We start from the raw sequence: 22,142 nt of genomic DNA, 5'->3' as shown, positions 1-22,142 counted from the left end.
TACACCGCAAGGTGGCCCGAACCTGGGTAAACTGCCGTGTCCATCTTCTTCCTTGATCGCGTGAATCGAGCTAGGCCGTGGGGCGACGAGCTGGTTGGCTGGAGAGGTTGAGTTCTTCGCACACGCCCCAGAGTTCGAACCTTTCTTGGGTCTGCAAAGCCCTGAATCCAACAGTATGTACCAGTCTGAATTTAACTTAATTCTTGATGTTGCAAGAGCGCGTAGCAATATATTTTCATATTATTAATTGATGCCTTTTTGCCAATTTTATTAATCTTTCCTCTTGGAAGAAAATAGATCATATGGCCCTTGGATCAAAGAATATGGAAGGCTAAAATAGTTTCGGACCATGTTAAAATTTCTATAATATCTTTGTTTCTTTTTTATTTTATTTATCAAGTTAGTGATCTTGCACGCGCACTGCACCTCTCACTAATATAAATCAAGTGTATACGAGCATGGATATTGAATATGAATAATAGATTGAATGAAATATATTTCTTTTTTGTTTTTGATAAGTTTGATTTTTGGTTTTAAGTAACACAACTATTGTACAAGGGCAAAAGAAGTAAAAAAAAGCACCTACTAGTTACAAAAATGATGGTAGTCATTTCCTCCCTCATTTCTCTTCTCTCCATACTACCAATTAGGTGTTTTTACAGGTTCCTTGTCCACAACAAAATTTACTTTTGGTTTCGGAATACAAATAATCAATAAATCATCCTTTTAAAGTCAACAATTGTCCTTCTCGTGAATCGTCGAGTAATTACTATCAATTCCCTTTCTTTACCATATTCCAGTCTTTAGTTTTTGGTACAAATGTTTGTTACAAATCGGACATGTCATGTCATAACTCATCATGTCCCTAATTAAGAGCTCTATTAGCATAGAACCCCACTTGACTCTCAACATTTTTCAATGTTAGACATGGCAGTTGCGAATGCCCGGGTGGCAGTTTCACACGTATTGGGGGAGGCTGGGTTGGCATTTTACAAAACCGCCATGACAGTTTGTTTAAATTACATTTTTGGATAGAAAACTACCATCGTCAGATGCAAATGTGATGATTCTGGGGGTGTTTGTCGGGATTGGGCTCCTGGCAAATGTTCGCTAGCTATCATTCCCGTTTAAGAATCCTTCTCTCCAATGTTGTCCGTTGAAAAAGGTCTTAAATATGGACATACCTTGGTTATTCCATAGTAAACCTTGTTGTTTCTCTCTGCATACCGAAAGACGCAAAATATTTGTTATTAGCTTATTTGTAAGCCGTCGAAGGTCCTTAAGAGAATTGTTTTTTGGCTTATGGCTTAGTTTGAAGGGAACCTACTAATTTCCTGCCTGGGCTAACGTGTCTTTTCCTGTTGGTACCGTTGCATAGATCGACCCTAGCAGAGTCGCCACATGTGCAGTCATCATATGGCATATGGAGGCCGTGGCTATTGTGTGGAAGCACAAAGTCGCCGTAATGCAACATCCATATTTTCCCTACAAGTAGGACCCACATGTCATTTTGTCCATTTGATTCCTAATAACTTGGGCGAAAGAAGCACTGCACGATGACTTTACATTGATCAAACACTAATAATTATTTAAACTATAAATTAAGATCAATTCTTGTAGAGTCGCTGAGATATTGAGTGTGCTCCATAAACGTTTAGATGTTGCGATGGTTATGCACGAACATAGAGTCGTCATAACACGACCTTCATAAAATTTTTGTTGCATCAACTCAATGATCACACACTCAATTTGAAGGATTAAAACACTAATTTGAGATAATATTGCATTACAAAGTTATTACATCTGGGTGGAAAAGTCGATTAGCGACTTTTGCATGCTAATAAACTATTGAGTTTTTATGTCTTGGGAGAAGCACTAGCTGCTCAGCACACACTCATATGTCACAAGTCCAATCATACTCTATGCATGGCATTGTGATGGTCCAACGACCTCGTCTTCATCTCATACCCGCCCCGTGTGATCAAGGTCGGATACGACATTCTCAAGGGGGCAAGACCCAATATTGCATGAGTCATCTCCTCGATATTGACATTGAACTGGCATCATCCGACGCGCTCTCGTGTACTCCGCTGCGAAATCCTCCCGTGCCTCCTCGTAGTGGAGCCATACAGTGGCGTTCCTCTAAAACATCAGCCTCTGCCAAGCAGCGGTCTGCTCAAATATTTCTCGGGTGGAAGTTCGACACTTTGACGGCATAGCACTCGTCTCATGCCTCCTTAATAGTGAGGCAACAAGGAGCATGTGGTGGCCGATATGAGTTGCGTGTGTAAGGCCTCTCCTACCCAAATGGGATATATACATGTATCTGTGCTTGAGATCCCAAACACCAACATGTGTTTCGGATTAGAATCCAGGCACATGTTGAAGAGGGCGGGATCCTAATGCGTGGCCTCCTCCGCGTTGCCACGATCACACTCATACTCAGCGATTCCAGCGACTTCCTCCTTGTCGAGCATTCGTTTCTTCTCCTCCGAGAGCTGAACCCATTCCGGTCGAGGGGGGGCCGACATGGTGTAAGTGCAGAGAAAGAAGAGCTTTTGCAAGGCGTGCATGGTGGTAGTGTAGAGAAAGAGAGCCAAACTTTTTTACAGCGGCAGGCAGTGGGAAAACATGGCGGTAGCGGGAAGGGGCGCGACTAGTTGGACACGTCGCGACCACAATTCATTGTCTCCCATCCCGGTGCCATGGGGGTTTGGCCATCTTCCCTTCAAATGAAGCCCCACAACCTCAAAATATGGATGATCGCTGACTCAATATGGAGTCCCCTCCATGAATTATGACGATTCAGTCGGATAGCGACTCTGCTAGAGTGGTCTCTTGTCAAAATTGTCATATTGACGGTTATTATGACAATCAAACATTTTGGTGCCCTGCTAGTGTTGCTCTTAGTTCTTGAATGTTTTTGGCCACCATTAAAACATCAACGAGAGAGAAACAAGCAACCGCCTATGACTAGAACCAAGGTAAGAAACACATGTTTGATCCAACTCATCCACGGAAACAATGCACATTGGCGTTGACGAAAGTGATAACGACAACTCTGCTCGATCTCTCACATATCTATACTACTATATAGTGTGACAATAACTTCAAACATTAGTCGTTGAGAATGCTCCATCCAACGATTGAGATATGGCAAATCTGAGCATTTTCATTCGTTATATAAATCTTAACTCATAGGATTCTGCCACATTGCCTTCTAATTGATCCCCCACTCTATCATCCCATGTATTCTAGAAGCTTCTTTTCCCATGCTTATAGGATTCTCTAATAAAAAGAGACATTAGTAGCATGGAAGTAAACTCGAGATACTCTCTTATGTCCATGATAACACGCATGGTAAAGCTTGAGAGGTGTGTGACAATCAAAACGAGCACAAATTTGTGGATTATGATAAGTATGTTATTGTTAAAATATTAGTTGAATCACAAGCTTATATGTCGATATGTGGTAGATTAATATCATTTGTTGGTGAGATCAATAATTTCAGTAGCACATCATAAACTTGCGATTCACTCCCGGTGCCTTTGCTTCGGCTAGTAGTTTAGGTTAGGTTTTCTTCAGTCCTCACAGGTGCGCCGCTTTGGCAAATGACGACGGTTCTTCTTCGAATTTGTTTTCCGGCCTCTGATTCTCCTCGAGTTCGTCCATCTAAACGCAGTCGACAGAGATCCAACGTAGATATCTGTCGTTTCATTGGGGCGGCGAGGTTAGAGTTTCTTGTCGTGCATGCGACGACAAGATTTGGTGCCAGTTCCTTCATATCAGATATGTTCGAGAGTTCAACATCGTGACTGCAGCTCCATGGTGCTGGTTCATAGGGGAACATGCACGCAGACTTTCCGAATGTCATCGATAAGGTCATGCCGGCTCCAGTTGAGGAGCGGCTCGTTCTGACGGGGGTAGTTGTCATTCGGTGGTCTAGGGACCGACCTAGATATGGATTTTTAGTATGTCCGAGGTGCTTTGTACTTCTAATGAACTAATAGATCTGAATCTTTTCTGAAAAAAAGGGTGATTCACATTGAAGTATGACATCAAACATTGATATAGAACAATCTTGATTCTAGAGGATGAGAATCATTCTGGGCTAGAGTTGGAGCTCGTCTAATATGATCAGTGGGCCCAGTTGTTGTTGTTGTTGTTAGGAATGCATTTTTGTTGTTGTTGTTGCTATATATCTGAGGTATTTTTCTATTTATTGCACGCACAATTCACTAGTATTCCTTGATGGATGGATGCTACCTTGCCTTCTTCGAACGTCGCTTCTGTTGTGCAGAGCTACACACTAGAGTATATTCCGCAAAAGAACGCACAGAATGATTGATAACAGAGAGACTGGAAGCGACGACCGCATTCCTGGGGAGTTTCCCGGTCGATCGACGCCGCCACTCCGGCGTCTCATCTCACCGTGCAGTGCACCGCCTCAGGCAGCCGTGCATGCACGGATCGTCAGGCTTCAGAACACACCCCGATAGGGCTCGGCCTCCAAGAAGAGCCGTGAGCAACTCAGGCCCATAATACAGGCCTCATCGGGAAAGGCCGTCTCGCTGGAGGCCCATGCAACAAAGAGGCTGGCTCGGGACCGGGGGCCACGCAGCGCAGCGTCCGCGCTCCGCAGCCGCGCGCGAGAGGCGACTCGTTTAGTACCACCTCGCCTAGCGAAGAGGGGACGGGAGGGCGAGAGGCTACAAATAGAGGGGAGGGCACGGCTAACAACTCATACCTTTCTCGGCCTTTTGGCTAAGATCAAGTGTAGTATCTGTTCTTATCAGTTTAATATCTGATATGTGGGCCATGTGCCCACAACGATATTAAATTTATTTTTTATGGGGGAGGGCTCACCACAGTGGCTTGCCACTGGGGCCCTCAGGTGTCGCCCAGTGCGTTGCACTATTGCCTGGGCAGGCGCACCCCAACCAAATCTTAAAATTAAAATTTGACCCCCTGGAGATGAGCAAATTAGTCCTCAGCATCTGCTGTTTACAATCGCTGAGGGCTTCAAGGTGGGCCCTTCTCGCAGACGGGCTTAGGTTCTGAATTGGAAATAGAAATCGAAAGTGGAGTTGGTTTGATCCTGTAACGTACGCAAAGGGAAGCCGGATGAACATATGTATAAGGTTCAGATTTGGCAGGCAAGCTTGCTCTTCTGCTTATAATCACAAAGTCCTTCCTGTCAATCCCAGCCACCCGGAGACAGATGAGAGGAAGAGAGTTTTTCACAGGCAACACAGAATGAACATATCAAAACATATCCAGGCTGTTGTAGGGGAAGTACTAGCAATTAGTAAGAGAAATTATATCTACTTGAAATGCATTAATCTGTTGGTACATATATTTGCAAATGTTAGTAAGGATAATGCACATTCTTCTGTCAGGCAAGCCTGCTCTATAACATAACTACAGGTTCTCGTGTTATACGATCAACGAAAAATGTTAGTGCCTGTCAGTACATCGTCGGATCCAGTGTCATGGTGCACAAGGAATGGCCACCATGGCGTCGTCATGAACCATATGAATGATGCCGGTTTCGCCATTGATATGATAATATGTACACGATTCACCAAATCCTCAACACCAGTCTGGGACTTTTAATCTCCTATGTACTCCTGTGAACCGCAAGATTAACTGCAGGGATTTTTCTTGCCAGCCTGGATGTTGGAGGAAACACAGCCGCCAATTACTTCTCCACAATATCCCCACCAAAAAATTGCTGCAAACAGGACCGACATGACAAGCTAGAAATCACTAGCCCATGATAAAAGTGTTCTCCACAGTCCACACCATAGTCAGTTTGTTCCCCACCATATAAATTTCTTACATCCTGATTCACTTCCTGGAAACCTAGTGTGCTACCACTACTAACAAGTCATTGAGATAAGCAGGTCAACAGTTGATCCCAGCCACCCAGAGAATTTCTCACAGGAAACACAGAATGAACATATCAAAAACAGCCACTTGAAATGAGTGGTCAGCTATCTCAAAAACAATCAACAGCCAAAAAAGATACCTTGGCTGTTGAAGGGCTCAAGAAGTATCATTTAGTAAGAGAAATTATATCTACTTGAATACATTGCAACATCCAGTCTGTTGGTACACATGTTTGTAAGTGCGTTTCTAGTGCACATGCTTCTGCCAGTACATCTTCCTGGATCCAGCACATGCTTCTAGGGCAAGCCAGCTCTGTAACATAACTACACGTTCTCACTATATCATGACCTCAAGGGGGGGTTAACGGTTACGGTGTTGTAAGATAAACGAAAAGGGGCAAAAATGTTAGTGTCTGTCAGTACATCTTCCTGGATCCAGTGTCATGGTGCACAAGGTATGACCGCCATGGCTTCGTCATGAACCATATGAATGATGCCGGGTTCGCCACCGATATGATGATATGTACACGATTCACCAAATCCTCACCACCAGTCTGGAACTTTTAGTCTCCTACTCCTGTGAATCGCAAGGTTAACTGCGGGGATCTTGTGCCTCACCTGCCGCCATATCAAGTTCACAGCATCGTCCTTCCTGGGGGGATACTGGAACTCGTAGTGACTAGAGACGTTTTTCAGCTTTGACCACATCTCAACCCACTTCTCTTTAGGCATTTGTCTGAGCTGGTTGAGCAAGTAATCAGGCTCTAGAGCCTCTTCAACTGAGAAGAAGAGTGAGAACTCGCTGTAATCAATCTCATCCTCAAAAGGGAGCTCGATCCTGCTGCTGATAATCACAGGAATGCAATGACTGACAATGGCATCAAACAGCCGGCATGACGAAGGAGTATCCCCGGCAGGATGGAGGCAAAACTTTGATGATCGCATGCCATCTGTAGACTGCAAGGAGTAAACATTTTATAAAATATCAGTTCTCGTATCAAGAAGCCTCAACAGAGAAGAGAATCACATCAACATATCAAAACCATAAACAAAAGCCACTACACACTTAGAAGGAACTAGTATGGTGAGGGGCAAGTCCATTTAATTCCATGTCACTAAAAAAAGAAGGGTATGAATGACAGAGAATGCTTACGATTTTAATGCCGTCACCTGTGGCAAGACTATTTTCAAAGCGCACACCATCTTTGCCCTTTAATAACTTCGCGAGTTTTCCACGGATTTTCCCTTCCTGGGGAAAAAAACACCCTTAGGATCCCATACTCTCAAGACAATCCCACTACAGTAAATGCTAGGCTGAGACATAAATCAATTCCATACATCTTTCCTGACTGTACGCCCCCGAAAGAAAAGCAGTGTAGGGCGAGCCTCAAATGGATCAGATTCATCGTCGTTAAGGAAGGAATCTACAACATGGACATATGGTGCTACAACATCTTTCCTCAAGGAAGCCAGTTCCTTTGTGTATCTCCCAAAGTCTGAAACTATAAGAACAGATGCATTCACCATATCTCGCAGAAATCTAAAAGCATTTGGGTGATGCATTGGAATCACATGGTCACGTCCCGCAGATCGTTGCCAATATTTAGACTTCCATAGAATGTCCATAAGTTCCACCTACAAGAACAAGATAGAAACAAGTTCAAAAGGCAATTTAATTTAGTTATTATACTTGATGAAATATTAACTTAGGATTACACATAATGAGGACAGAATTACACATTTACAGGGGAGCATACTGATAGAGTTATAGACAGCTTTTTGTGTGATTTTTATTCTCACCCAAGCCTTGCAGGATTTTTCACAGTTAAGAAAAACATTTTTTTGTGGCTAAGCAAACTTTATAGGTTGACAAAACAAAATAACAATCAAGTGACATGCGATGCAAGCAAAATAATGTTCTTTGATTGGTTTCACTATATAACAGGTCTTTGATTGGGAGCGTATTTACTTAGGATCACACATAATGGGCTGTGCAGTGCACAATTCTGAGAGATACGGAACACAGAAACATGTGAATCCAGCCTCATTGTCATCGTCATGGAGCACTTAGTTACTCTGTTATCATCCTAATACATGTTTACAAAACCAATGTTGCCTATTGCCGGCTATAAATTTGCAGTGGCTGGTAAGCACGATGAAAGATGCACAGACGTTATGCGCACCAAGTCTGCTTGTGGCCATACTACCCACAACAAGTAACATCGGTTAGCCCTCAAAATGTATAGGGAGCATCACACACCATATCCAATCAAGAATTTCTTACAAGATCAAACCATACAAACATGTACTGTCAAGTGTAGTAGACAGTAGGTTACCTCAGCATTGCATTCCGCAATTTTGATTCAGTTCCACAAAGAACATCCATGGTGATTTCAGAGCCTACTAACCTGCCACTACAACTCATACATAAACCAGCCAGATAGCTTATAGGGAAAAACCCATATCACTACACCTCACAAATTATACTTGCTAGTTCCCAGACATTCTTTTCTTTCAAGGCAAGCCACATTGTAAGTAAAGGAGATAGCGGCCTGTCATGTCTGCCATAATTTGGGGGAGACCACTGCTGCTAAATAGTGTGGTCGACAGCGATGGAACACCAGCCATGAGAGCAAAGTTCAAAGCCTGGGTGTTTTTATCTTTGATGAGCTTATACAGTGTTCAATGGATCATTAATCTCTTGTGATCTTTCGTCCGTTTAGTGTGTTTTGCAGCAGCACAGTTTCCACCGGGTAATTTGGCTGTTCGTGGACGGCCCTACGCAAACGATTTTCCACAGCACAGAACGCAATTCAGAGCAGAGACGTCTCAATCGGAGCCGAGACGATCCATTCTAGGCCACAGGACAGAGCTACCAGCAAAAGCAGCGAGATAAGGGAGCGTGGAGGACAGGAGGAGCGGCTGCTACCTGAAGGAGGCGGTCGGCCTCGGTGTCGGGGTCGGTCATGTTGCGGCCGTGCACGTTGAAGCTGAGCGAGGAAAAGAAGGGCACGAAGAAGGCCTCGGCGGCGTCCGGATCCCGCACCCGGACGGCCTCCGCCGCTCCTCCTGGCTGCTGCTGCTGAAGGGACGCCATCATCCAGTACTCCACGCTGTGCTGCCGCCTGATCCCGCCCGCGGAGGGCGGCCACGCGGGGAACGCGGTGGAGTTCCCCCCCTCGGCGCCGCCGCCGTTCCTGGACGAGGCCATCATGGCGACGTGGAAGCGCGGGGGGAGGTCGTACATGAAGACGCGGAGCGGCGGGGCGGGCGGGCAGCGGGCGGCGAAGGGGCGGAGGTTGAGGAGGATGCTGCTGGGGGAGGCGGCGCGGGCCGGGGAGGCGAGGTAGATGACGGTGGAGGAGAGCGCGAAGGCGAGGAGCAGCAGCCCGAAGACGGCGGCCACCGTGCGGATGCCCGGCGCGGTGGCCATGGCCGTGCCGTGCCGCCCGCCGGCGCCCCCGGTGGATTTGGTGTGGTGGGGGTACGCGGCCGGGTAACAACTAACCAGCCCAGCCGCGTCGGGGCGGTGTAATAGGCACGATGGCTCTCTGGCTTTTTGCTCGTGGTTGGTTATGGGGGCAGCTCCGGTCTCCGTAGTGGGGAATATGGTTGGGCTTCAAGGGGTTTTAAATTTTTACTGGTTTTACCTTCTTGAGCATTGACTTGAATATGTTTATTTTGCGTATGATGTAGACACAACATGTGCCCATGAGTTATCACACCACAAATTTTCAAAGTGGAAGCATTGCTTGAGAAACAAAACAAAAGGAAAGACAAAACTAGTGTTCATAGTCATGATTCGCAAAATTATTTGTCACCGCTGAATGACCGATAAATCCTACATGTAAGTTGTGTTTCAAATTTGGGTAGACATGTGTTGTTTCTTATGTTTTCGTAGTTTTTTAGACTGATTTTTTTAGGCTATCAGCGGCCCGAGTCCCGATGCACTTTCTAGAATATACAAGAGGGTGATTTTAGCTCTATCGACTTAGAAATAACTATTTCTCAAATCAATTACTTATAGCTATAAGATCTTGATTGTGTCCTCACTTTTATATTTACATTCGTCTTAAAGCCTGGTAGGAGTACCTTAGACGGTGACTTAGTAAATGGTTTTATATTTCAGATTTGCTAATTCTCATAGATGATAGTTAACAGAGTCTCATCTAACTTCTATACTATTAACCATACAAAAGAATGAAGGAAAAAAATTCGGCTCCGGAGTGGGGAATATGGCCGAGCTTCAATGGTTTTTTATTTACTTGTTTTAACTTTTTGAGAATTGACTTGAATATGTTTTATTTGTGTATGATGTAGACACAACATGCCGTTACCACACCTCAAAGTACATTTTTCAGTTTAAAGCATAAGTTGATAAGCAAAAATGCGGTAGATACTCATGACTAGGAAAACATAAAACACAACCAAATTTGTTATTGCTGAACGTCGATTAATCCTTCTTGTAAGTCGCCCTTCAAATTTGGGTTTGAGCCCGCGAAATGGTAGACACCTCTCTCATCTAATCGAGTTGAGTTCACGACCGCACTATCAAACTCGCATTGCCTAATCGAGCTGAGTTCACAAGTACACTATCAAACTCCCATTGCGCCGTGGCGCGTCAGTGATTCCTTGTGACAAGTTTGGCTCCCCGAGGCTTGCTATAGTTTTTCTTCTTTGTGGGGTGCTGCTTAATAGATACGAGATTTTTCTTTTATTTTTTTTTGAACTATTCATAATCAATCATATCAGTATAGAGAATATCGGAGGTAATACAAATTACAACAATGTCGATATATAGATCACCTAGCGACGACTACAAGCACAGGAGCGAGTCAAAGGCACGTCACATCACCAGAGTCAAACAAACGTTGTCGTGGCATATAGTCGAGAAGCCGTCGTGCTAAGACCCCATACGAACAGCGCATCAGAGCAGGAGCCGTCGCCGATGAAGAGAGTCATAGATCCAAAGTATCAGACTTGTAAACACGCAAATGAAGACTGCTGACTGGACCAAATAGATCCCATCCACCGACCATCGCGGACCGATTCGCGCGATATCCGACGGTGACATGACATACCTCCACACGGGCTCCCATTCTCGCCTTGGCTTCCATGAAAACCACACCACGGAGCAGCTGCGCATGTGCACGCGTACTAAGTTCACCTTCAAGTGCGCTTATCGTGAGCGTGGAAATGATGGCAGTGTTCAATCAGTTGGGCGGTCATGTGACCATTAGTTGATCCCGCCATCGCGTCTCAAAAAAAAAAAAAGTTGATCCCGCCATCCTATGATGGGCTGGTCATTGGTCAGGCAACATGGCTAGGATGATTAGCCACCGCGAGTCCACGATTCCCTCCGGTTTTTTAGAACGCGTGATTCTTCCATTCTTTTTGTCGAGCACGCCACGGCCAGGCTAGCCTGATGCCGCCGGCACCATCGGAATATTTACAGTGCGGCACGGCACTCGTGCCAAGTGCTGCTGCTAGAAGTCTACGGCGGAACCGCGCGTTGATGGCAAGAGATTCTGCGTGCCAGGACCACGACCTCCATTTATTTGCTCTGGAAAAACAACAGGATTACTGCCTTCTCTGAGCAGGACGATTCGCTGGTGGTAGAGTGGAGGGCGTGTGCAACGAGTACTAGCACTGCCACGCCGTGATTCTATTCAAAGCGGCGATGGACTTGTCCGTCACGACCCCGAAAAGCACGCGCATCCGTAGCTTTGCGTGCGTGCGTGTGAGACCGTAGCTTTGCAAGTTCCAAGTCTACTCGGGGCCGTTCCACAAGGGACAAAAGCAGGTCTACCTACCATGCAAAAAAAAAAAGCAGGTCTACCCACCCAGGACCCAGGGCCCACCGGTCAGGCGGGACTCTTTCCCCTGGAAGCTACGAAAAGAACTCTGTTCTCTCGAGATTTATCCCCGGGAGTAAAAAAATTATCCCCATCAAAAGATATAAATAAGGTGCTTTTTTCGAAACAGAGGCAAAAGATTTGCCTCATCCATCCATTAAATAAAAAGAGAATAGAGTTTGACAGTTTGCAAGTGACCATACAAATAAACGGCATGGCAATTACTCTCGTACAACGATACGCCCTAATTTCTTAGCACCCGCTGTAACCCATAGGTTGGCCTCAAGCAATATATTTTGAAAAAGAATAGGCGGTGGCGCACTCAAGCAATATATTTTGAAGAAGAATGGCAGTAATACTCAACTTCATTGTCTCTGATGTCTACATGCTCATAATACTTCTCGTGGGCATCTCCAAGCCCAGGAAAAACAAGGTATACTCTGAGAAACCAATCTACAGAATCAGGGGATAACTGCCACGACAAGGAACAAAACCGGTAGTATATATCATGATCGACTGACTAGCAGTTATCATACACCCAAAATCCAGTGAGTAAAGCTGCAATGCTCCCAAGGGAAGCTCTTCCCGGCATTTCGGTCAAAATCAAGCTAAACAACGGCGATCACTCATCAGGCCTTTCGTTCCAGTTGGGATTTCTACCTCATGTGTGGCCGCTCGGGATACACCGATACATCTATCTACCTGTGCAACGATGGGTAGGACTCGGCCATGATGAGGACGACGAGGGACGTCCATCCAGTGAACGACCTAGCGCCCTTCCCCTTCCCTTTGTTCTTCTGGTCGTAGTTCTCCCAGAAGAAGCCGGTTTCCTGGTAATTCCCCACGATGTTCCTGTAAACGCAGGCAGACAAGTTAGCACTGCCATGCGTCCATTAGAGAGGCTGAAATTCATTCAGCTAAGTAAGTTTCTCGTGGTAGAAAGATGGCTATACCGGATCAGGTTCGATCTTAGCTCATCGTACAGTTCCCCTGCCCTGACCTTGTACGGACCATCCTCTACAGAGGAGCGTGGTGTTAGATCGTTATGCATACAGCGAAGTTTGTGAAAGGTAAAGATTATAGTTAGTTTCACAGCATCGTTTGAGGAGTTTACCGTGCGAATAGTGATGGAGTCCTGAAAGAATCATGTAGTTCATGTTTATCCAAATAGCACCTCTCCAGTACGGAGCGTCATGCTCCGTATTACGCTTCATATACATTGAGCTGGACCATGGATCAGCAAATAATTCAGAAACTACTAACTAAATGACCTAGTAATATTGTTCAGTGAGTGTAATAGTAATACAACTGGCTCAAGTCTTCTACACTGGGCCCTCTAGTGAAGTTACAGTTTTCCACATGGATACTCTAGAAGTTCCAAAGTCATGAGTACCTCTAATTTTAACAATCGAGCTGTGCTCCTTAGCAAAGTGAATAAATACAGATATTTAGATATACCTTGTTCTAGAAAGTGACCGGAGGCCATAATCCGTCCACAGGATAGAGCTGTTGGATATAAGGTCAAGCTGCTTCTCAAGAACCCATGATTCCTGAACAGAGTTAAATAGTGCTTATCACTTCAGGAGTTTAGGATAAGCATGACTGGGCTGGGATAAAAAAACACGGTAAAAGTGAGAAGCAAACAGACGGGAGGTAGTGAGCATACAGGTGGAATGGCCCCCATCATGAATGGGAATAGGCTGACATAACCAACATGAGGTACTAATTGCAGCTGCGGGGCTTCTAATGTCTCCCGCAGGAGTTCTCGTTTCATAGCCTCCCTATCTTCATACCATCTCAAACGAACCTAACAATGATCTTACAACCAAAATCAGTAATCATGCCTGTAAGCTAAATCACAAGGCTGAGAGGAAGCGCAACACCAACCTTTTCTGTATGGTTACCAAAGTCAAAATAGGCACCAGTTTTGTCATCCAAGTGCATCTGTCAAAATGCAACAAACACTGAACAATGGAGGCCTAGTTATTGCTTGAACACAGCTTGCTACATGCAAAACCCAATAAGTCGATAACAAGCATTTAGTAGATAGCTGCTCTTTGGAAGAAAGAAAAAATACTACACAACACATCATGAATTCAAAGGCATTTGTGTCATACTTTTTGTCTCCCACTGGCATACGATACCATAATACTCAGCAGCAAACAGAAAGCTTAGCATGTTTCCCAAAACTATCCCCAGCAAATTTACTTATATGGCCCCCTTGAAGTTGGGCAGGAACCAAAACCACAGTATTCACTGGAGTTCTTGGTAAATTAGCCACCATCCATTGCATAATTCTGTCTATGTTTAAAGGGTCATATAAAATAGAATGTACCAGATCATAATTATCAGCATTGAATAAGTGCCTCTATTCATATCAAAAAATGTAATACCATTAGTTAAGTGACTCAAAGAATGATATCTGATTGATCTACACAATAAAAACAACATTCATGAACGAAAATAAACTATCAGAACTTTCAGGGCAATACCTTGTTAAGTGTCTCAAAATCTGAAAGTTGATCTGACAATTTATAGTAATCCTGCAGAAGATCACAGATTTTTCAAGAAAAAGAGTCAGTCAGTAAATGGCTGAGACAAAGCCAGTGCAGAAATTCATATTGCAGTACCTTCTCAAGAGAGCTGTCCATTTTAAGAAACCCGGCGATTGAGCGCATACAATTTGTAGCTAGAAGCATCCAGCACCGAAGGTCAACATGGCGCTCCTCATCGTTAGGGTGAGATGCACGAGGATAGTCATCCAACCCAGATGTCAAAGTCTGTAAAGGAGTTAGAAACATTGGAATGATCTCACTAATGCAATTATACAGAAAGACAAGGGAATAAACTCAATTCCCAATAACATAGCTTTTGCATATACTCCATCTGTCCCAAAATAAGTGTCTCAACGTTGTACTAACTTTAGTACAAAGTTGACACACTTATTTTGGGACGGAGGTAGTACTTTAGGATCAACTGATCAGAGTGGGAGCAAGCAACTACGAATTTTTCAAAAACCTTTGGGTTTAACTCCCTTGTTGTCATATTGTCTCTTCCATGCCAAAAAAACGTCCCTTCATATTTCCCTAAGAAACAATCAAGTCAATAGACCTTCATGATAAACAAGCTAAAAGTTCGACATGACGAGCAGAAACATAAAGGGTAATCCGCATATAATGGAAATTAATATCCACAGTTGGTTGACCCAACAATAAACATTGACTTTTAACAGTACAAAGCATATATATAATATTTTACAGCTTACACCAGTTCGCAGAAAGGTTAAATGCACACCGTAATGCCGTGTGACAGAAAAAGTGTTCTACAAAGCACGTAGGCTAGGTGGACAGTGCAGTGGCAGGTTGGCAACTAGCACATAGCCGCCAACCAGTCAGACAGGCTTAGGTGTTCCCCTTTAGAACAGTGCAAAGAAATGGAGCATATCTCTTTCCAGGCCATCAAAACCCAGGCACATGGCATTGTAACCTCAAAAAGTGTATAGTTTCTAACTTTGGACAGGCAGATCCTTCGGCAGGGCATATTAGTGTTCCATATTCTGACAGCTGGTTACACATTTCTCTCATTGGAACAGTTGATCTGGGATACAGTGTCTGCTAAACTAGCCAAGGATCACTTTATTTGGTCAGTTTGAGAAGAGAGTATATATAAAGGAATCAGAGAAACTGAAGGGAAAACGGACAAGCTTCTGAAAACTTTGATGTGTTCCTATACATAATGTAAGAAGATATAGATGATCGACAGAAGGGACGATCTAGCTTCGGTTACGCTTTTTGGTATTTATTCTGAATTGCTTTCTACAATTAATGAACCGAAACCTCTAATGCTCAAGAATAAATATTAACCCAAATATTCTTTAAACATAGCATAGCCAAGTCAAGGCTTTGGAAGCTCAAGTAGTCAAGTGCAACTACTCTTCTTACCATAAACCACAGATAGCCCCTAAGGGCATGTACAATGGTGCTATCTTAAGAGTGCCATGTAGGATAAATAATGAGGTGGAGGAGAGAGAACTCATAAGAAAAGGTTTGTCTTCTCTTATTTAAGAGAAGACAAGAGGTGATCTCTTAGCACAATATGTCTCACCACGTTTTTAGGAATAGCTAGTTATTGAAGATAAGGCTAAGAGATGACCCATTGTAGATTTTTTTTGTCATCTCTAAATTACATGCAAGACATAAGATAAGACTATCTTATCAACCATTGTACATACCCTAACAGAAGACAACTAAGCATGGTAATCCTCGTGTTCAACAATATGTCCATAAATCAGTAACAGCATGCAGTTCAGCATGTTCATGCGTGCTCTAAACACTGTGATGAACATGACTTAAAATAAAGTGAAGATCCAACCGACACATAATACTTTTCCGTGCTTGGCAGAAGAAAAGCATACTGGTTCCATTTTCACAGCCACAAATCGTTTACTCTTAATAGTTATGACCGAGTATAAGACATTGGAACAGCAAAGCTCACCTGATTGCGTACTGTTGAACCACTGGAACCAAGAGTTCAGCCGTACATAAGCCCTTTTAAGGAAAGTGGATATCTTTTCAGCTTCCTCATCCGAAAACTGGTGTGCATGTATGCCACTTGCCAAGTCTGCAAGAGAAAATGTATTAAACCAACTGGACCGCAATCACTTGATCATAATTCACACACTTCTACACATAAACAGGTTTTGATGCTTGGCCAGATCCACACATTAATAAGATTCTGATGCTAGGCCACTGTGAGCAGTTCTCTCTCAACACATAATTGGATACACATGCACCAACAAAATAAACCTAACATAATTTGTAAGACTTCAAATCCATTTTTTCTGTTGCGTGAGTCTTGTTGTTATGCCCTCGGATATTTAAAATGGGAGGGATAGGGGAACTGGCCAGTAAATAAGCTGTTTAACCTCCCAACCGACCACCCGGGTTAGAGTCATAGGACCAGTTTGGGTGCTCATCTGGCCATCTCGTTCTTTGGTAATTGAGTATTTTCAAGAGAGCAGCTAGTCAAATTTCAAAAGAAGAAAGAAGGGGTAGAGGCAGGGAACATTAGTGTGTAAGCTGATTTTCTGCCTTACACGTCAACATTTATCATTTAAAGCATCTAGTGTGTACAAACCGAATAATCCGAATTATTAAAGAGAAATACCAAGAAAGTAATTAAAAATCTCAATTATCAACACCAATGAACAAAATTGGTCCTACCACGCAGTGCAAGAAATAATGTCGGAGGGTTTCCATTGGAAGGATACTGCAGAACGAATTCCTCAGGAACTTTACTGCATGAAGCCAAAAAACTAGATGATATGAGAACTGACACATCAAACTTATGACTAGCTATGAGAAGGACAAAGATACGAATGTATTGGATACTAACCTTAAAGCTTCAGCCCCTAATATTTGCTCTCGAGGAATCCAGCCATCCGCATTAATTAGATCCAACCAATGGCCAATTATGTCCATCGATATATGGGCATCCCAGCGCCTGTACATCATCATCAAGGAAGTGTGTTCACAGAAAGCAATAATACCAGCACAGCAGGGAAGTTGTCCAGATAACGAATGGAGTAGCAGAAGCCATGCACCAAACATTATGAATTGATAGAATGCTTACCAAATGACTAACTGATGGAAGCCCTCGTCCCACAGGAATCCCCTAGGGAAAAATGAGCGACTGGGCACAGCTGTATATAGTGCAGCAGGCCAATATGGAATATATTTATCTCCATTTTTTTGCTGTGACAAAAAATCTTCAACATTATTTGTTTGTGTGATAGTAATAACCTAGAATCTGTATCTGGTCTACTGCCCAAAAGAAATAGATTCAGCACAGTAGAGTAGATCACTACACATAAGGTGGCAAACAGCCATGAGAAGGACATAGATAAGAACATCAGGTGAAACTCTAAAACTTACTGAAAAACCTTTTGGAAGTGCAATTTTTGACTGCCCGTAGAAGTAGCCAATACCGCCAAGTAGACTTGACAAGGCAGCTCTACCAACAGATAGTTCTTTGGAAACAATCTGCATCAGAGCAACACTAGCATCAACATAGGTCCATTACATAGTCCTCAGCCAACCCTTACTGATTGCCTGGAACAATATCTATCTATCTAGCAAAAAATCCATTAGCATTAAAGTATCCCACAACAGTAAAGCACACAACCAATAACAAAAACGTAACTATCATGTACAGCCCCATAAACGCGGACAAAAATCCAAGAGTAAGTACAAATACTTTTGAGTTGGGAAATTAAATTCAGGGTTCCTAGGAAGCAGTACTGCAGTGAGAAAAATAACTCTAGAGACTGCAAAAAAGAGCTTGTGGAAAGTACAAAACTGATCCAAAGAGCGCACCTTATTATTTATGTTGAAAATTTGATCATATCTCTCTTCAAAATCTTTCTGTTTTGATTTAAGGCGGGTGCTCAGCATGGGACCTGAAAATCTGACATCATTACTGATATAACAATTAACAAACAAAATGAAGTACATCGTGCCTTCAAAACTCCTGAAGTTCAGGTTCAATGTAAGGACAAGATGCAGGTAAAACGGATCTCATATCTGATGCGAGGAAACAAGACAAATTCAAAATCTCGCGTTACTTCCTTCAAAATGTTCAGAGCATGCATATTATAGATGATGTCCATGGAATCCAATAATGATATGTCTCCTATCTATAAGCAGTATTGCACTGTGCAGCAGAATCACCTGTTAGCCTGTTAACGCGTTCTGCGGTCATTGGATTTTTTGAGCCAGCCCCTGACAAGAACACTATGTCTATTTTGGCAGGAAGTTTTATTGAAACCTGTGGAAACAGAGGGAAAACATAAATCACAAAGGCAAAAAATATTACTCAAGTTCTGGGTGTTATTGATTCATTCTTGATTTGACACATACATGAGGATGTACTGTATATTGATGGAATAACTTGACAGGGGCAAAAAATAAACTTGTCTTCACCTTTAAAGTACCTGATAGATCATTGCATTTGAAGAGTCTTCGGCCATGTCTGGCAGATTAAGGTTCCCACTTTGCCTTGCCTAGAAAGGTCCACAGAAGTAGCTATAAATGCAAACCAACTTTATAATATACAGGTAAAGGAACAAGAATTTAGGAATTACATTAGTCACAAGGGCATGTTGTACTAGGTCGCTTAGATTATGCATACTGCTCGTCTGGAATCCAGCTCTGTGAATTTCCAAATTGTCCTGTGACAGAGTTCCATAAATGACGATAGAGATGTCAACCATATGGCATCATATTACATACTAGTATCAAGTGATACAAAAAAACCTAAAAACTAGGACTAACAAGGCCACGGTATATGTATACCTCAGATCTCAGGTAAAGTTCCCAATCACCAATCTCTTCATGCGATCCAGAGGCCAAAAGAACAGGACCTCTCGACGGAGGCTCATGTGAGCCCATAGTGATCAACTTTCCTGCTTCGTCAGCAATATAGAAGAACAGATGTGTGGTGCTTTCTTGGGCTTCACTTAAACTTGACCTAAATTAATTGTAATAGCAGGGGATGAATTTCCTTTTGTTCCTTAGATAATGTTGAAGGAGTAAGAACATATGACAACTTCCTAATGTTGTATTTGGTGATGAAGAGGTCAACTCAAGTAAAAAATAACAGTATTTCCATCTCGTACTAAACATTACTTTATTTAAATCAGTTTTTTTCTTCAGTTTGCGCCTAATAATATGGACTTACCCCTCGTTCTTAGCATCCAATCGAACTGCCCAGTCTCCTCCATAGCCACTGCCATCTCCTTTCTCTTTTAGAAAGCTAGTGGTCAAGTGCAAGCCTTGATCAGTCAACTCTTGACGTCCATAATCCCTACCATTGTGATCTGCCCACCCATATTTGCTAAGCTCGTCAGAATCTTGGCAGACATGGCGAATAAAATATTGTCCGTTTTTCACGCCAATCCACATCAACCCAGCAATTAGAGACAACGGAGTTCTGAAATATAAATTGTATTAGTATGGATTTTTCACAAGCTTGGTAGTACAGAGCTGCCGTCACACACACACATATTATTTCTTCTGATTAATGGAAAACAGCATGCTGCACCAGCAGCAGAAATTGTATACCACACCTCCAGTCCTCCACAAATGGAACCAACCTAATGAGAACAAAAAAATACCTCTGTCTGCCTCGTGTTCACGAGACAAGTAAATTCACAGCACAACAATAATGATGCTAGCAATATAAGTTTTCATGGATAGTTCTAGCATGTCCAAGAGGACTAAGAGAACAGAATCATTCCAACTAGCATGTTATAAGGGAAAGAGGAAGAGATCAGCAAAGTTAAGTACCTAGCACGAATTCCAAGATATACATTTGGCCTGTAAGTACCCCAATACAAGCTTTCTTTGTGACCACCTTGGAACTGCAGCCAGTCAACATTAACCATCAGAAATCTAATTGGTTTACAACCAAAAATCAATATAAATCATCTAGAACAGAATAAATCAAATACTCGCCTAGTAAAGAACTAGAATGCATACACATTACAGTCGATAGCAGTTTTATCTCGCCTACACACACTTACTAATTCACGCCTCTTAACAAGTTTAACAACCTATGGCAAATCATCGGGAGGATTTACTACCACACTGGCCTCCTTTGGTTTACAGGGATTTTGTAGGAATTCTAGAGGATAGGAATTTTGTAGGAAAAAGTCCTTTCAAGCCCTTTGGTTTGTAGGAATGGTTTTACTATTCCCATGATATTCTTATTACCCTATGAACCAAAAGAGGCCTTAAAAGTTACTTCACCAGAGCACTAACAAAGCACACGCAATCCGTAGTTCAGTGTATAACCAAATGTTTAACCAAAACTCATCATTAACTAGCTACCATCTATACCCACGGGTTGAGGCATACTCCCTCCATCCTTGAAAGAGTGTACTTCCAACTTTATTGGAAAGTCAATTTTTTTTATGTTTGACCGTATTTATACAATAATAGACCAACATTTATGCCATCAAATTAGTAGCATTAGATTCATGATAAAATATATTTTCTTCTTATACCTATTTGGTTTCATAAGCATTGATATATTTTTGCACAAACTCGGTCAAACTTTGAGATAATTTGACCCTCCAACAAAGTTGGAAGTACACTCTTTCAAGGACGGAGGGAGTATACAACAGTGGTGTCCTTCCCCAATTAGCGTAGCTCTTACATAATTCCATGTCCTAAGTTCCACTGTTGCAGGTTCTAGCAGAGCACGCACACCTTACAGAATGACACAACACCTGCCTAGTCAACTGAGACGCTACGAGGTGACGACCCTCACCTGAGGCAGATCCATCATCCGGGGCGCATCGAGCGGCGTGACGGAGCGCGCCATCCTGCGCAGCGCCGCGGCGCCCTCGGACTCCGCCTCAGCCTGCCACCACCCGCCGGTATACGCGAGGAAGGCGAAGGACAGGAGGGCGACGGAAGCAATCCCTAGGAGAAGCAGGGTTCGGGCGCTCACGGCCATGACGCGCAGCGGGCCATGGTCGCCGCGGCCACTGCGCCGCGCTGCGGCGGCGGCGGCGGCGCGGCGCGCGTCCGGATCCGGGGCAGAGGAGGAGGGGTCCCCGCGGCTCCTGGAGGCGGCGGATGGACGCCGGGTGGTGCCTCCGCTGCCGCCGGTCATCGGAGAATTCCCGGCGGTCTCCCCGCTTTCTCTGGTTTGGTTCGTGGACTCGCCACTCGGCTAGACTGGACCGGAGACTGCAGGGGGAGAGGTGAGGGGTTTGGGTTTCTTCCCCTTTCCGCCTCGGTACTGCGTTGACGGAGAAGAGAATTACGTCTTCTTCCCCATGTAAAGGGACATATCATATTTTCCACCTACAGTATCTTATTTTTTGTGGAATATTTTCCAACTTCTTAAAATTTCTGAAATGAGCTGTCTTTGGGTAATTCAGACGACGATCGTGGAACGCGTGGTTTTGGAGTTACTCACTGCTAGCCGAGAGCGATTGTTTTAGGGAAGGGCATATGTGTCTGATTTCTTCTCCACAAGAACCAGGGATTTCGTGAGACCCACTAATGAGCGGTTAGATCCAAGTCATTGAGATCCAGCACTTTGTTTGATGTCAGCCGACTTTTGTTCTTTTTGTTGCTCGTGGGATGTATAGTTTCGTTATGAAACCACCAGGGTCAGGTGGTGGTTTTGAAGATGGTGGATCTGGGTATTGTTCGGGTTGGCTTTCTTTTTCTTTAGCTCTTTCTTGGTTGATGTATTGACTACATGATGATGTATCGACAGGGGTGGGTCGCGATGGCGTTGGCGGTTGCTTGTGGTCACCAAGCTCGACGTCGTTTCTCGTTGTTGATCGTTTCATGCCCCCCACCTACTGCACGGTGGCCTC

The 22,142-nt window shown here is 43.6% G+C and overlaps 1 protein-coding gene and 1 non-coding gene across 2 annotated transcripts; one reads left to right on the top strand and one right to left on the bottom strand.

Moving 5' to 3' along the window:
• The first annotated feature begins 4,743 nt into the window (after positions 1-4,743).
• LOC120962269 (U2 spliceosomal RNA) lies at positions 4,744-4,940 on the top strand. Its single transcript, XR_005753109.1, has one exon. It is a non-coding gene; the product is annotated as a U2 spliceosomal RNA (small nuclear RNA).
• Positions 4,941-6,061: 1,121 nt separating this feature from the next.
• LOC109778661 (mannosyl-oligosaccharide glucosidase GCS1) lies at positions 6,062-21,554 on the bottom strand. The gene is given in 33 exon segments (XM_073511048.1): positions 6,062-6,848; positions 7,045-7,140; positions 7,230-7,526; positions 8,821-9,364; positions 9,366-9,394; positions 10,320-10,366; positions 10,369-10,408; positions 10,453-10,602; positions 10,712-10,809; positions 10,812-10,870; positions 12,449-12,598; positions 12,700-12,787; positions 12,790-12,822; positions 12,825-12,970; positions 13,205-13,296; positions 13,413-13,553; positions 13,634-13,690; positions 14,239-14,289; positions 14,377-14,526; positions 14,765-14,832; positions 16,241-16,366; positions 16,969-17,042; positions 17,141-17,248; positions 17,378-17,499; positions 17,680-17,787; positions 18,121-18,203; positions 18,475-18,571; positions 18,738-18,806; positions 18,888-18,974; positions 19,099-19,273; positions 19,484-19,735; positions 20,092-20,165; positions 21,077-21,554. Coding segments are annotated over 33 exon segments (4,473 nt in total). The 5' UTR covers positions 21,425-21,554; the 3' UTR covers positions 6,062-6,434.
• Between the last annotated feature and the right edge of the window lie 588 nt (positions 21,555-22,142).

The sequence above is a fragment of the Aegilops tauschii genome, chromosome 3 (assembly GCF_002575655.3).
Source record: "Aegilops tauschii subsp. strangulata cultivar AL8/78 chromosome 3, Aet v6.0, whole genome shotgun sequence".
Classification (NCBI taxonomy): domain Eukaryota; kingdom Viridiplantae; phylum Streptophyta; class Magnoliopsida; order Poales; family Poaceae; genus Aegilops; species Aegilops tauschii.
This window is presented reverse-complemented; position numbering and strand designations above follow the sequence as displayed.